Consider the following 14,643-nt stretch of genomic DNA (forward strand, 5'->3'; position numbering starts at 1 on the left):
AATCAGTAGGATGTTTCGGGCTGGCAATGCCAGGTCGGTAATTTGTACTGAATTAAAGACTGGGGCAGATTCTGTTTTTATTTTTTTTTGTTTTAGTTTATTAACGATTTTATTTTTAAATAATCTTTACACCCAGTGTGGGGCTTGAACTCACAACCGCATGATCAAGAGGTGCATGCTTCACAGACTGAGCCAGCTGAGCACCCTGGGGCAGATGCTGTTTTTAAAATCTGGTTTGCTCCTGCACAAAGCATTAGCAGCTTTCTTTTCCCTCAGGACTGACATTTAGGTAAAAGACCACAGGGTCAGGTCAGCCTCTTTTCTGTGATTGCAAGAGCTCCACTGAGTTTCCAGTAAAGGAATGGGCTCTGAGAAAGCAAATTAGGCAATCTGTAAAAAGTTCAGCTTATCATCATACGACATCTACAAGGACGCTATTGTGTTCGTCATTTTTTAACTCAAGCACGAGCTGGCAATTAAAATGAGGTAATAACTGCAGGTACACAGTAAGAATTTGAAAATGCCAATAGGAATTTCTGGGAAATAGTTTTGTTTCCTGGCTGATGGGAGGTAGCAGGGGAAAAATAGGTAGAGTTATCAAAGGAGAAAAGAAAAGAGCCAAAAAGGGTGTGGCAAGTGTGGACTTTGTCCTAGGTTGTGCTTTCAGGGGTTTAAAGGGGTGACTGGAGGAGTTTTGATAGTAGTCCTCCTCCCCCCAGCTCAACAAAATCTGCTTGCAGTTTTAGGAACAATGGGACAAAGCAAACCGGGGCACAGCGGGAGAAGCAGGAAATGAGTGGCCTAGAGCTAGGATGAGAGGACACACTAGGGGCAGCTTGAATTCTTCAGCATCAGGTTTCACCCAAACTGGGCTCTCGGGTAATAGCTCTCTAGAGAGCAGAAAAAGAGACAGAATCAACCCCAGCCAGCGCAGAGCCAGCAGAGGTCCAAGCACTGAGGAAGCGGCTGTGGACCTCCTGCCAGCTGGTGCTTTCTGGTGGGGGTCAGGCTGACACCCTGATTCCGTTCGTGGCACCACTGTCCACCAGTGAGGGGCGAGCAAAAGGGGCTGTCAGGAGAACTAACCTCATCCCGGAGAGGAAAGTGTTTGGCAAAGTGTCTGGCACAGGGTAAGCACTCCAGGTTAAGCACTATCATCATCATCCTCACGTCGTGAACCTGAAAGTACAGTATTGCTGCTGCACTAATTCATCTCTACCTCTCTCCTGACTCTGGCAGCCATAGCCATTTTCTTCAGGAACCTGACCTGTTTACCCGGGCTCTGGCCGCGGGCCTCAGAGGTTGCTCTGGAACTGAAGTTCCCTTTAAGTTTAACAAAAACAAGTCAGTTGAAGAATGACTAACTTTCCTCAAAGATTTTTTAAAGAACAAAACTTGTTCACAATCCCAACACCACTGTTTTCATTTCTTTATATACCATCTAATATCAGCCACTCGTACACTTTACTAGTTGTAATAACTTTTCATTTATTAACTCATAATTTTTCTATATTGCTTTTGAGTCCTTTTTAAGAACTGCAGAATATCTAGTCCACTGGATCAGTTTTGAGTACTTAGAGTACTATATATTTCAGACTACTTTCCTTAAACAAGGAAAATATTCAATTGTATTTCTTTTTGTACTAGTTTTTTTTTTTTTAAGATTTTATTTTTGAGTAATCTCTATACCCAACGTGTGTCTCAAACTCACAACCCCAAGATCAAGAGTCACATGCTATTCAGACTGAGCCAGCCAAGTACCCCTTTTTTTAATTTGAGAAAATAATCTGCACACATTATCATAAAAATGGAAATAGTATAAAAGTGTACACAATGAAAAGTCTCCGTTCTCACAACCAAGTTCCCCAGTCTTCCTTGCCAGAAGCAAACACTGTTACCAATTTTTTGTAAATCCTTCTTGAAATTCCATGTATGTGTATGTAAGTATGTATAGCTAGTAACACAATTTTAAAACTGGCAGTAATGTTGTCATCTAGTCTAACTCCTTCACCTAACAAATGAGCTATCACATCTTTCCAACATAGATCATCTCAAAGAACTGAGCACTGAAACCTTTTAAAGTAGGATTTTGAGGGGCACATGGGTTGCTACGTCGGTTTAAGCATCTGACTTCAGCCCAGGTCATGATCTCATAGTTTATGGGTTTGAGCCCCGAGTAGAGCTCTGTGCTGACAGCTCAGGGCCTGAAGTCTGCTTCAGATTCTGTGTCTTTCTCTCTCTCTCTGCCCCTCTTCTGCTCACATTCTGTTTCTCTCTCTTTCTCTCAAATATAAACAAACACTAAAAAAAAGAAAAGTGTAATATTGAAAATTCCCTTAGTAAGTTTTGGTATGGTATTACATCCCATATTTCAGAAAAAAAGATCAGCTTATGGCTGGTTTCCTTAAAAATATGGAACATTTCATGAATTTTCGTCTACCATAAAACTGTTACCTTCCAGGAGAAATGTATCTGTATAGAAATCAGTGGAGAAATGAACAGCCAAATATCAACTTCTAACATAACTCAGTATGGTCAGATCACAATCTGTCTCCTAAACTTCAGAAGTAATGTTTATTAACAAGAAGAAGAAGGAGAAGAACAAGGAAGAGGAGGGGGAGGAGGGGAAGAGAGAGGAGGTGGGGGTGGTGGGAGGAGATAGCAAGCTTTAATTTAGGTGCTAAATCCACCATGACACAGAATATAAAGCGATCTCCAAGGTGTAGAGCTCAGAGCAACTTCAAGAAGCAGAAAGGAATTGGAACTGCCACAAACAAAGGCATGACAAGTTTCCAGGAAACTATTTTCAACAGAAGGCACTAGGCTAATAGGACAGGTGTCCCAAACCTGCACCAATTCTTGGTAACCCAAAGGAAGTCTCTGGAGTTGATCTCTCAGAAAAGGCTGTGTACATGGTCATGTCTTGAATGAAGCTGTATTTTTCTCTACTAATGGGCATTAATTATTTTATGTTGTTGAAAAATTACTTGAAAGACCCTGCCAATCTTCCTGACTACAAACCTATCTATCATCGCTGCCTCATGCTTAAAGGAGGAAGGCATTTCAGAGACAAGGCCAAGCACTACGCAGGAGACAGAGGGAAGAATAAAATGAAAAGGGAATAAGAAAAGTATTTTTCCCTTGCCTTTATCCTAAATTGTAATGCAGAAGAACAGACTGATAACCTAGGTAAAGCATTCTAGTGCAACTAAAGGTAACTCCAGATGAAAGATTGAGAAGTTTAAGTCTGAACTCCAACCATTCCTTCTGAACACTCCACACTCCAACACTTTCCATTTCCCCTGACCAGAGGACTTCAAGAGGTGGCCTACTCTCTAAGGAAACCTGAAGATTAAAAGAGACTTAAAAGGCATTAAAAAAACAAAACAAAAACCTCTACCTTATAATTGGGGAAATTTGAATATGGACTAAATGGTAGATCATATGATAAAATTGTTGTCAATTTTTCTTAGGTATGATATAGTACTGAGGTTACATAGGAAAAAAAATACCTAACCTCAGGAGATGCATGCAGAAATATTTAGCAGTGAGGAGTAATATCTGCCTTTCAAATGGTTCACCAAAAAAAACCCAAACAAAAAAACAAAAATGACAAAAAAAAAAAACAAAACCATAAATACATATATACATATATACATATACATTTATTTATACTTATTTATTTATTTATATAATGTTACTGTTGAATTGAGGTGGAAAGTATATGGATGTTCATTACACTACTGTTTAAGTTGGTTGGGGCAAATACAGAGCTTTACAAATTACTGAACCTCAAACCAGCTAAAAGTGTTAGTTATATGTGCATTTCAATTTCAATAGGAACCAGAAGATAGGACCTTCAGGCGACAAGGCTTGGCAGGTGAGGGCCATGAAGAGGTCTTGCATCCTTAGATGGCAACTGCATGAAGTTGAATTTTCACTTAGATTCTAGCCCAGGAAATTATTCTCAAGCAATTGCCTTTGTCATGCTGTGCTCTTTGTCCATACAGAAAAACCTACCAGTACACCTTTTCAAACAAAGAAAACCTCACCAGCCTCCACACCTTCCCCATACCACATGACACATACTGGAACTAGAGACTAAAATGACTGTGGGGTGCCTGGGTGGCTCAATCAGTTAACTGATTAACTCTTGATTTCAGTTGAGGTTGAGCCCCACATCTGGCTCCACACTGAGCATGGAATCTGCTTAAGATCCTCTTTCTCTCCCTCTGACCCTCTCCCTTGCTTGAGCACATGCACTCGCTCTCTCTCTCCCTAAAATTAATTAATTAATGTGCATTCATTACTACTCCATTGGTTTGAATTGTTTCTCACAGATAAGTGGCTATTTTTAAAAGATGGTTTCAAGCAATCCACAGCCAGTTTATTGCTACAGTTAAAAGAACTAAGTGTGCAGATTACAGAAACTCCCAAAACCCTTGTGACTTTCCCCCATGACAAGTTTTATTCAACTGAGTTTTAATTTATGAAAATGTGGAACTGTGAAAGAAGGTAACAGAACAAAAAAATCTATAGCAAATGTTTTATGACAACACAAAATGCTTTATTCTTCTTTATTTTTATTTATTTTATAAAGCTTTATTTATTTAAGTGATCTCTATACCCAACGTGGGGCTCAAACTCACGACCCCAAGATCAAGAGCCAGATGGTCTACAGACTGAGCCAGCCAGGTACCCCCCAACACAAAATGGTTTAAAGTTTTTTTTTTTTTTTTTTAAGTCAGTACTTTGTTGTTGTTGATTTATTTTGAGAGACAGAGTGAATGGGGAAGGCACAGAGAAAGAGGGAGAGAGAGAGAATCCCAGGTAGGCTCTGAGCTGTCAGGTTCTGAGCTGTCAGCCAGATGTGGAGCTTGAATTCGAGAACCATGAGATCATGACCTGAGCAGAAACCAAGAGCTGGTCGCTGAACCTACTGAGCCCCTCACAGGTGCCCCTAAAGATGTTATTGTCGTTGTTTTTTTAATATTTATTTTTGAGAGAGAGAGAGAGAGAGAGAGAGAGAGTATGAGTGTGGGAGGGGCAGGGAGGGGCAGAGAGGGGAGGGCAGAGGATCCCAAGTGGGCTCCACACAGACAGCAGACAGCTCTAGGCAGGGCTCGAACTCACAAACCTCAAGATCATGACCTCAGCCGAAGTCACATGCTCAACAGACTGAGCCACCTATGGGCCCCATAAATGTTTTACACGGTGTTTTTTAAACTGTTAGAAACGTCAAGATTTCTATTCCTTTAAAAGTTTTATTTCTATAGAGTTGAGAAAATAACATCTGTACTCGATTCCTAGACCAATGTCCCCTGAAAATAGGAAATGTATACAATGCTATCACCTCCCCACTTACATAGCTCTACACATAGTTTTATACTAGCACATGCAAATATTTTCCCAATAAGATGATTCTTATCTACAGTTCAAAATAACAGCTGACACTCACCTGGTAATTCAATTATCAGGCACTATTCTAAGTAGTTTACATAATTTATTTCATTTAGTCCTCAGAGGAATCCTATAAAGTAGGTACTATTATTCTCATTTGAAGATGACAAAACTGAAGCTAACAGGTAATTCTTACCTAGAATTAGTTTGCCAGACATTTAAGAGATTAAATTTCAAATACCGGCTAAACCAGTTACACTTGAATTCTAATCAATTTAGACTTCTGGAAAATATGTTTAAATATAATCATTAATTCCAATGCAAACCTTTCATATTGAATATAAAGTCAGTTTTCCTCAGTTATACTACATTTTCTTACTGACAAAGTAAGTAGTGAAATGCCTTACTACTTGTCCTTAACTTGAAAGTGTTTCTGATTGATAGTTCCTCAAACTCTTAATGGAACAAGACACAGACAAAAATTGGACAAATTCCACTTCTCCACTTCACCCTCAGGTATCTGTTTTTAGTCATCTAAACCTTTTGCATCATGCTAAAATTACTGCTTTAAAAATCAACTCTGCTGTTAGATACTAACCAGATAAACTGATGGCTCAACTCCCAGGGCAGAGGAATGACTCTGTAGCAGGCTGAGGGACAATGCTCTTGGAAGCCACCCAAAATGCCCTAGGTTAATTTACCTAAATCTAATCCGTTCATGCATTCATCAGGGCCCAATTCCTGTGCTCCCCAAGACCAGCCCACAGACTCATCTTCTCTGACTGCTGGAGGTGGGTGGCACATAATTTCAGCTACATTATGTCATAATGCTAATCATAACTCTTAAAGGCATCTTTTGTCGGTATTTGCTTTGAGTACCTGGCATAGTACAAATACAGATAATGCAAAAAGTCAGTAACCTGTTGTTTCATTAGGCTTTCTGGTTCAAGGTACATTTGCACTGATTGTGGTTGAGAATTTCAGTCAGGCTTGATTCACTTTTTGGCAACTAGGAAAACAGCTCTTACAGGAATATGTAGTTCTGTTTCTCCACAAGCCACACAGTAAAATAATTTAACAGTTCTATAGCAGTTCAGGACCTTTCCATTTGGTCAAATGTAAATAAACCCAAATGGGATTAGTGCTCCCTTCATCTTGAGGCAAAAATAGCTTTTTCTCATCCACACTATGGCTTACATTTCCTCATTATGTGACTTTCTATTTTAAGTATGAATGCTTTAATTCTGGTGTCACCTTAGACCTAAAGTAGTTCCAGTATTTCTAAGTGTGGCCGGAGCTCAAGGCCACAAAATTTAATAAAATGTTTGCTGACTCCAAATTGCCTGTATTTCTACTCTTGGGAGTCTGATTGAGTCATAAAATGACCATAAGGTCAAGTGGCCAAACAAGTATTACACATTATAAGTGTAATAAACATTAAAAAAAAAAAAAAAAGTGTGATGGTGTTACACAGAGCTTCTGAATCCCCAAAGCCCTGTTGACCCTATGTTCTGGTTAATGAGGAAGAGACTGGACTATAAAAAATCAGTTCCTAGTACAAATTTACAATGAGATTTTGGAGCACATCCAATTTCCATAGCAATTGCATAAAGTACATCAGCGTAGTAGAAATCAATATATCTGAAATTAGAACAACAAACGTCTTCAGTGTAAGCAAAAACTGATGGTCACAGTATCCGTGTTATCCCCACATGTCCAGAATGAAAGAAGTCTCACACTCTCAGATCCCTGATTCTTTAAAGGTCTCCTGTCACTAGGTCACGTCTTCCAAAGCCTTGCTATATGATCTTGCTTTCTAAACTTATTTTTACAGTTGTAGAAAGAATTTATTTGTGATTTCTCATAGTCGACAGTGGCTTTAAGTGCTTGCCCAGAACCGTCACAGGAACGGAGTATGTTTTCTACAGGATCCATCCAGGGCTCCTGAATTCGAGGTTGGTGCAATGTAGGATAAAGCAAAGGAGTTGGGGGCGGGGGGCGCTTTCATGAGCAGGAAGAAGAGAAAAGAGCGGTGCCTGTGCTCTGAGGATGATGGGTGCTCTCCGTCTTGAGGGGAAAGGACAGCCCCACAGGAGCCTGAGCCCACGGCTCTAGCCCTCGGCCACAAAGCTCCAGCGCTGGAGGCTGCCCAGGACCCCGGCAATCGCTGGGGCCACAAAGCTCCAGCGCTGGGGCTGCCCAGGCACCGCAGCTCCAGACCTCAACGACAGCCGTCCTCGGTTCTGAGACCAGCCAGAGGCGCCCGGCGACGTTCCCACCCCCTACCCGAACTCACAGCCAGTCTCCTTCTTGATCTCCTCGAGCTCTTCGTCCCGCAATAACGTGGAAGCCCGAGACCCCATCACCGAGCCGGAAGCTGCTCCGGGAGCAGGGGCGCCTGAAGCGACAGCGGCGACGGGAGAGAGGGAGGGAAGGGAGAGAGGCCCAAGGGTCAAGAGACGAGAGGGCAGTGTTCTTACTGCGGACCAGGGAGGGAACCCAGAGGTGGCGAGCGGAGGAGGGCGGTCCGAGGACCAACCAATTAGGAGCGAGGCTGCACCCGGCGCAGAAGTCGACGTTGACGCTTTTAGCTCCAGCCCCGGAATGAATCAGCCCAGCGCAGGGCCGGGTATTCCTAAGCGCAGACCACGCCCCCGGAAGCATGATGTTACCGGCCTTAAAAAGGCAATGCCACTCTGGCTCTAGCGACCGCAATTAAAAGGGCAACGTCGTCGACCCATAGTTTTACAACAAGCTAACCTGAAGCAGGCAGCGTAGGCAACCCGTTTCTCGCAGAACTCAAAAAGTGGAAATCCCACCCACAGGTGGCAGGGACTGCAGAGAGAAACAAAAATATAGACAAAACGTCTCCTGGGGCAACGCTAGGGTGTGTCTCTTGAGAACTGCATGCTGGGAGTTGCACCTCCTTTTTTCTGCAGGCCCTCTCACCTCCTGGCCGCTGGGGACGCTCGGGAGCCAGCTTCAGGGCTGAGTGCCGATTGGCTCCTTGGGAAACAGCAGGCACCCCTGGTTGCGTCCGCCGGGCGTCCGATCCTCGGTGTGGGTGTTCGGCGCCGCGTTTTTCGGTTTGTTTTCGGCACTGTCTTTTGGTAACTGCCAACGCCAGCGTAAAACTCTCCAAGAGTTCTTCCGTAAAAGCAGCCCATTCTTTTTTAGCTCAAGACTGAAGCTCGAGGGAGTCACCATTTGCGTGAAATTGGGACAGGATTTCCCAAACTTCCCTTCGGGGGAGAAAATCTATCGGCGGGCGAGATTAAATTCTCAGCGTATGGTCCGCCATTTACTTGAAGTTCTTTGTTTTGCCTTAACAATGAGGGATTTTGCATTTTATTTTTATGACATTGTTTTCTGGAAAATGTTTAAGCCATCCGTTAAATTAGTACACCCTCTCCGGTGAACCAGTTCTTTTCCTGTGGCTTCAATGCCTTTTCACCCTCTCCCCACCCTTTGAGTGTTGCTTTGTACAGAACCCCTTTGAGATGCGGAAGAACCAAATTCTGACCACTGTCACTTAGTATCTACACTACTTTTAAGCTTTACCTAAGGTTTTGACGATTTAGCATGAGGCCAAAGTTCTAGTCTCAGTGGGTAGTTTCCGTGGTTGACTTGCTCTTGTCTGATCTAGTGTTGTCTCTCTTCAACTGCTCTGACATGGCAGCTGGATTGGTCATGCATAAAATTGTAATAGTTCTAACGGTTTAGTTAGTAAAACTGCCAAATTCTGGAAATGTTACTAATGTAGAAGAGACCAGGAGAAATTAGATCCCAGAGATTTCTGGGTGAGCAGTTATGGCAGCATGTATTGGCAGGTATTTTGCCAATATCAGTTTTTTGGTTTTTTTCCATTTGCTCTTTAAGAGTTTTTGGTTTGTTGGTTGGTTGGTGTTAAAAAGATAAATGTATATGCCATTTAAAAGCCTCTAAATGTTCTGCTTGTTCCATTTAGCTAAGCAATGAAAGGTAGTATTACCTCATATAGACCAAGAACCCAAACCTTGCCTGAAGTTTTATGGTTTTCAATTTCCCATGTATAAATTAGAGTTGATGCTTGCAATGGTCCTTTCCCCATTATTCTAAAAAGATGAGTGAGCAAAACTGGATTACTCTCGTGTTTTTATTTTTCTTGTTCCTTCCAGGTATGAGAAAAGGGAAAATAACCTCATTCCCCCCAAAATATTTTTAAAATCATAGATCTCTTTTATTTTCAAGTGGTTGGGCGCTTAAAGAAGATTGTTTGAAGACTGCCTTTCCATCAAATAGCATGGATCCCAGCAGCGACTACCATTTCCTCAATCAGATTTTGTGGAGAAGGGTGAAACTCACATTGGTTTGTGGCATCTTTGAGGGAGTACTCCAGCATGTGGACCCTAACAAGATTGTTGTCCTGAAGAAAGGTCTCATTTTATTTCTCATCGTCTTCTGCTTTTTAAACGATTAATAGCTAAGTTTGGGTGATGGCTCTGGGCTTCATTAGCAACTGGGAGGGAGTCATTCCTATTCTAGGAAAGAGGTAGGAGGAAGATTAGAATGCTATTTTCCCCGACAGAAAACGTGGCTATATATGCTGGTTTGTCCCCACTTCTATACTTATGTTTACATGATAGTGGAAATTTTCAATGTGTAGATTCTTTTTTCATTGGGTACTTTTTAATTTCTTGCCATATGTGTCTTGAAATTAAAAATCATCGCTCGATTCGATAGAATTCCTTTTGGCTTCAACAGACAAATTCACAAAGACAGGTAGATTTACTTTTGGCTTCAACAGACAAATTCACAAATTAATTTTTCTCATGCAAAAACAAGTGTAGAGATAGGCTGCTGAGGAATAGTGCAGTGACTCAAAGATGCCAGGAGGGACCAGGTGCCTTGTGCTTTTGCCACCTCGGTGATCATCTGTCATTATCATGGTTACAAGGTAGCCTCTATATCTCCCAGCTTCAATTCTGTTCATTTTAAGGGTTGCAACTCAGGAACAGCCAAATGGAAGAGATGCATTGGCAAAGTTATATGGGAAGGGGCTCAGAATTTCCATGCCCTCACTGGGTGTACCACCCTCTTAGTTCCTACATGTGTTCACCTTGAAAGTCCAATATATAGTTTTTATTCAGCTAGAATATTGACTTGCTAGGATAGTTGTTTCCCTGAAAGAGGTTTCAAGTTCACAATTGAAGCTTGTATACGTGGCATTTGAGAGATTAGTGTTATTCTTAAGCCATGTTATAAGTTAAAATAGACCTTTGTGGACTAGGGTGGGACTATACCAGACTTTTGCAGTATAGTAACTCATTCAGTAATCATTTGTTTTTTTGTTGATTTTGCTTTTGAAATTTATTTTAAGTAGGCTGCACACCTAACATGGGGCTTCTACTCATGACCACGAGAGTGAGAGTTGCGTGCTCTTCCAGCTAACCTAGCCAGGCATCCCTCAGTAATATTTTATTGATAGTTTATTTTATTGATTTATTTTGATATTGATAATATTTTATTGATTTATTGCAGGTACTATGACAGATACCAGGGATATAGATAAGGGTTATATGGTCACTGTCCTCAAAAAACTGAGTCTAGTAAGGAGACAGATAAGCAAGCAGAAAGCTATAATGCAGTATGATATCCTCTTCTGGTAAAGGGAAACACAAGATGCCATGGAAACACAAATGGTTCAGTTAATTTTTTTTTAAGTTTATTTATTTATTTTGAGAAAGCAAGAGCTTGTGTGTGTGGAAGGGGCAGAGAGAGAGGGAGAGAGAACCTAAGCAGGTTTGCACTGTTAGCACAGACCCCAGTGCAGGGCTTGTACCCACAAACCATGAGATCATGACCTGAGCTAAGATCAAGAGTTAGATGCCCAACTGAATGAGCCACCCAGGTGCCCCAAAGTTTCAGTTAATTTAGATCTGGGCGTGGTAGAGTTAGGATAGTAGGGAAGGTGTCCCAAAGGTGAGTAGGATTTAGCTAGGTGGGAAAAGAGTGGAAGGTGTTTCAAGCCAGTCATTGTCAAACTTTAGCTGTGGATCAGAAACACCTGGAAGACTTGTTAAAACACAGATTCCTGGGCCCCCCTCCCAGAGATTCTGATTCTTAAGGTCTGAGGTGGGGGCCAACAATTTGTATTTCTAACAAGTTTCTTGGTGATGCTGATGCTTAGTTGGGGAACCACACTTTGAGAGAACCATAGTTTTATGCAGAAAGTAGCAGCATGTACAAAAAATGTAAAGACATGAAAACTTGGTGCATTCAGGAAACCTAAGTAAATTTCAGTATGAGGATGTAGTGAGACTCAAGAGTGGAGAAGTAGACATGGGACTAATCAGAAGGCCTTAGCATATCATAGCATTTGGACACTTCTGAAAGCAATGAGGAACAATTTGAAAGACTTTTTTCCTTTTTTTTTTATTAAATTTTTTTTTTCAACGTTTATTTATTTTTGGGACAGAGAGAGACAGAGCATGAACGGGGGAGGGGCAGAGAGAGAGGGAGACACAGAATCGGAAACAGCCTCCAGGCTTTGAGCCATCAGCCCAGAACCTGATGCGGGGCTTAAACTCACGGACCGCGAGATCGTGACCTGGCTGAAGCTGGATGCTTAACCGACTGCGCCACCCAGGCGCCCCGACTTTTTTCTTTTTTAATTTTCAGTAGGCTCTAGGCCCAATATGAGGCCTAACTCCCAGCCCCGAGATCAAGAATGGCATGCTTTACCGACTGAGCCAGCGAGGTGCACCATAATTTGAAAGATTTTTTTAAGTAGGAGGCATCTAAATTTTCAAGCTTGTTGCCTGAAATGTTTACTCCTGTGTTAGTTGGGAACAATGCTCAGCTACTAGAAACAAACTCAATCCAGTGGCTCAAACTAGGAGTTTATTCTCTTATATAAAAGAAGACAGGCATCCCAGTGCTACTGTGACTCTCCCCAGAGTTGAGGGAGATCCAGATTTTTCATCTTTCTGCTCTGCCATCTTTAGCCCATGCCTTCAAACCTCAAGATCATGTGATGGCTGGTAGAAGTTACAGGAGGAAGAGGACAGAGAGGTAGGGCAGTGTTCCTCCCAGCTGAGTCAGTCCCCTTAAAGAGATGCCCTGGAGGTCCAAGAAACCACTCCTGTTTGTGGAGAGACTAAGCAGTTTGCTAGCCTGAATAAATGGCGTTGAATGGACAACAATCAGGATATGCCACATAATTGTTCAACAAAGTGTTCAGTCTAGATAAAATATAGACTTTAATTATATAGTCTTTAATTATACTGATTTTATATAGTTGACATAGTAAGCTAGGTATGTTATATGCTTTTTTTAGTTAACACAATAACAAGCTTTTGCTGGTGTTATTTGAAACTCCAATTTAATGGCCAAACATTTTATTTTATTTTTTTAAGTTTTTTTTCATTTTTTTTTATTCCTCGAATTCCGTTTAGTTAAAATACAGTATTATATTAGTTTCAAGTGTACAATAGAGTGATTCAACAATTCTATATACACAACCCAGTGTCCATCATGACAAGTGCACTACTTAATCCCCAACAACTAAATAACCCACCCCTCCATCCCTTCCCCTCTAGTAACTATTAGTTTGTTCTCTGTAATTTAGAGTCTATTTCTTTTGTTTTGTTTTGTTTTAATTTTTATTTATTTACTTTTAATTTACATCCAAGTTAGTATATAGTGCAACAGTGATTTCAGGAGTAGATTTCTTAATGCCCCTTACTCATTTAGCCCATCCCCCCTGCCACAGACCCTCTAGTAATCCTCTGTTTGTTCTTCATATTTAAAAATCTTTTATGTTTTGTCCCGCTCCCTGTTTTTATATTATTTTTGCTTCCCTTCCCTTGTGTTCATCTGTTCTGTGTCTTACAGTCCTCATATGAGTAAAGTCATATGATACTTGTCTTTGTCTAATTTTGCTTAGCATAATACCTTCATTTTTTTAAATTGCTGTGTAAAATACGTACACACACACACACACACACACACACACACACACCACACCACATCTTCTTTATCCATTCATCCATTGATGAACATTTGGGCTCTTTCCATACTTTGGCTATTGTTGATAGCGCTGCTATAAACGTTGGAGTGCATGTGTCCCTTTGAAACAGCATACCTGTATCCGTTTTATAAATACCCAGTACTGCAATTGCCGGGTTGTAGGGTAGTTGTATTTTTAATTTTTTGAGGAACCTCCATACTGTTTTCCAGAGTGGCTGCACCAGTTTGCATTCCCACCAACAGTGCAAAAGAGATTCTCTTTCTCCACATCCTCGCCAACATGTGTTGTTGCCTGAGTTGTTAATGTAGCCATTCTGATAGGTGTGAGGTGGTATCTCCTTGTGGTTTTGATTTGTTTTTCCCTGATGATGAGTGATGTTGAGCATTTTTTCATGTGTCAGTTGGCCATCTGGGTATCTTCTGTGGAGAAGTGTCTATTCATGTCTTTTGCCCATTTCTTCACTGGATGATTTGTTTTTTGGGTGTTGAGTTTGATAAGTTCTTTATTGATTTTGGATACTAACCCTTTATGTGATATGTCATTTGCAAATATCTTTTCCCATTCATTCGGTTGCCTTCTAGTTTTGCTGATTGTTTCCTTTGCTGTACAGAAGCTTTTTATTTTGATGGGGTCCCAGTTATTCATTTTTGCTTTTGTTTCCCTTTCCTCTGGAGATGTGTTGAGTAAGAAGTTGCTGTGGCCAGGATCAAAGAGGTTTTTGCCTGCTTTCTCCTCAAGGATTTTGATGTATCTTACATTAAGGTCTTTCATCTTACATTTAGGTCTTTCATCCATTTTGAGTTTATTTTTGTGTATGGTGTATAAAGTGGTCAAGGTTCATTTTTCTGCATTTTGCTATCTAGTTTTCCAAGCACCACTTGCTGAAGATACTGTATTCCATTGGATATTCTTTGCTGCTTGGTCAAAGATGAGTTGGCCATATGTTTGTGGTTCCATTTCTGGGTTTCCTATTCTGTTCCATTGATGTGAGTGTCTGTTTTTGTGCCAGTACCATACTGTTTTGATGATTATGGCTTTGTAATACAGCTTGAAGTTCGGGATTGTGATGCCTCCTGCTTTGGTTTTCTTTTTCAAGATTGCTTTGGCTATTTGGGGTCTTTTCTGGTTCCATACAAATTTTAGGATCATTTGTTCTAGCTCTGTGAAGAATGCTGGTATTATTTTGATAAATATTGCATTGAATATGTAGATTGCTTTGGATAGTATTGACA

General features: G+C 41.0%; 2 protein-coding genes across 2 annotated transcripts in view; one reads left to right on the forward strand and one right to left on the reverse strand.

The window, feature by feature from the left end:
* CHP1 (calcineurin like EF-hand protein 1) overlaps positions 1 to 8,008 on the reverse strand; it is a 46,388-nt gene extending 38,380 nt beyond the window's left edge. The window contains exon 1 of the mRNA XM_045449986.1: positions 7,697 to 8,008. Within this exon, the coding sequence (XP_045305942.1) occupies positions 7,697 to 7,763 (67 nt within the window). The 5' untranslated portion in view covers positions 7,764 to 8,008. The remainder of the gene's footprint in view (positions 1 to 7,696) is intronic.
* A 134-nt stretch (positions 8,009 to 8,142) lies between these two features.
* Positions 8,143 to 14,643, forward strand: part of EXD1 (exonuclease 3'-5' domain containing 1) — a 37,955-nt gene continuing 31,454 nt past the window's right edge. Inside the window, exons 1-2 of the mRNA XM_045449985.1 lie at positions 8,143 to 8,510; positions 9,631 to 9,815. Coding sequence (XP_045305941.1) covers positions 8,308 to 8,510; positions 9,631 to 9,815 — 388 coding nt within the window. The 5' untranslated portion in view covers positions 8,143 to 8,307. The remainder of the gene's footprint in view (positions 8,511 to 9,630; positions 9,816 to 14,643) is intronic.

Source organism: Leopardus geoffroyi, chromosome B3 (assembly GCF_018350155.1).
Source record: "Leopardus geoffroyi isolate Oge1 chromosome B3, O.geoffroyi_Oge1_pat1.0, whole genome shotgun sequence".
NCBI classification, from domain to species: Eukaryota; Metazoa; Chordata; class Mammalia; order Carnivora; family Felidae; genus Leopardus; species Leopardus geoffroyi.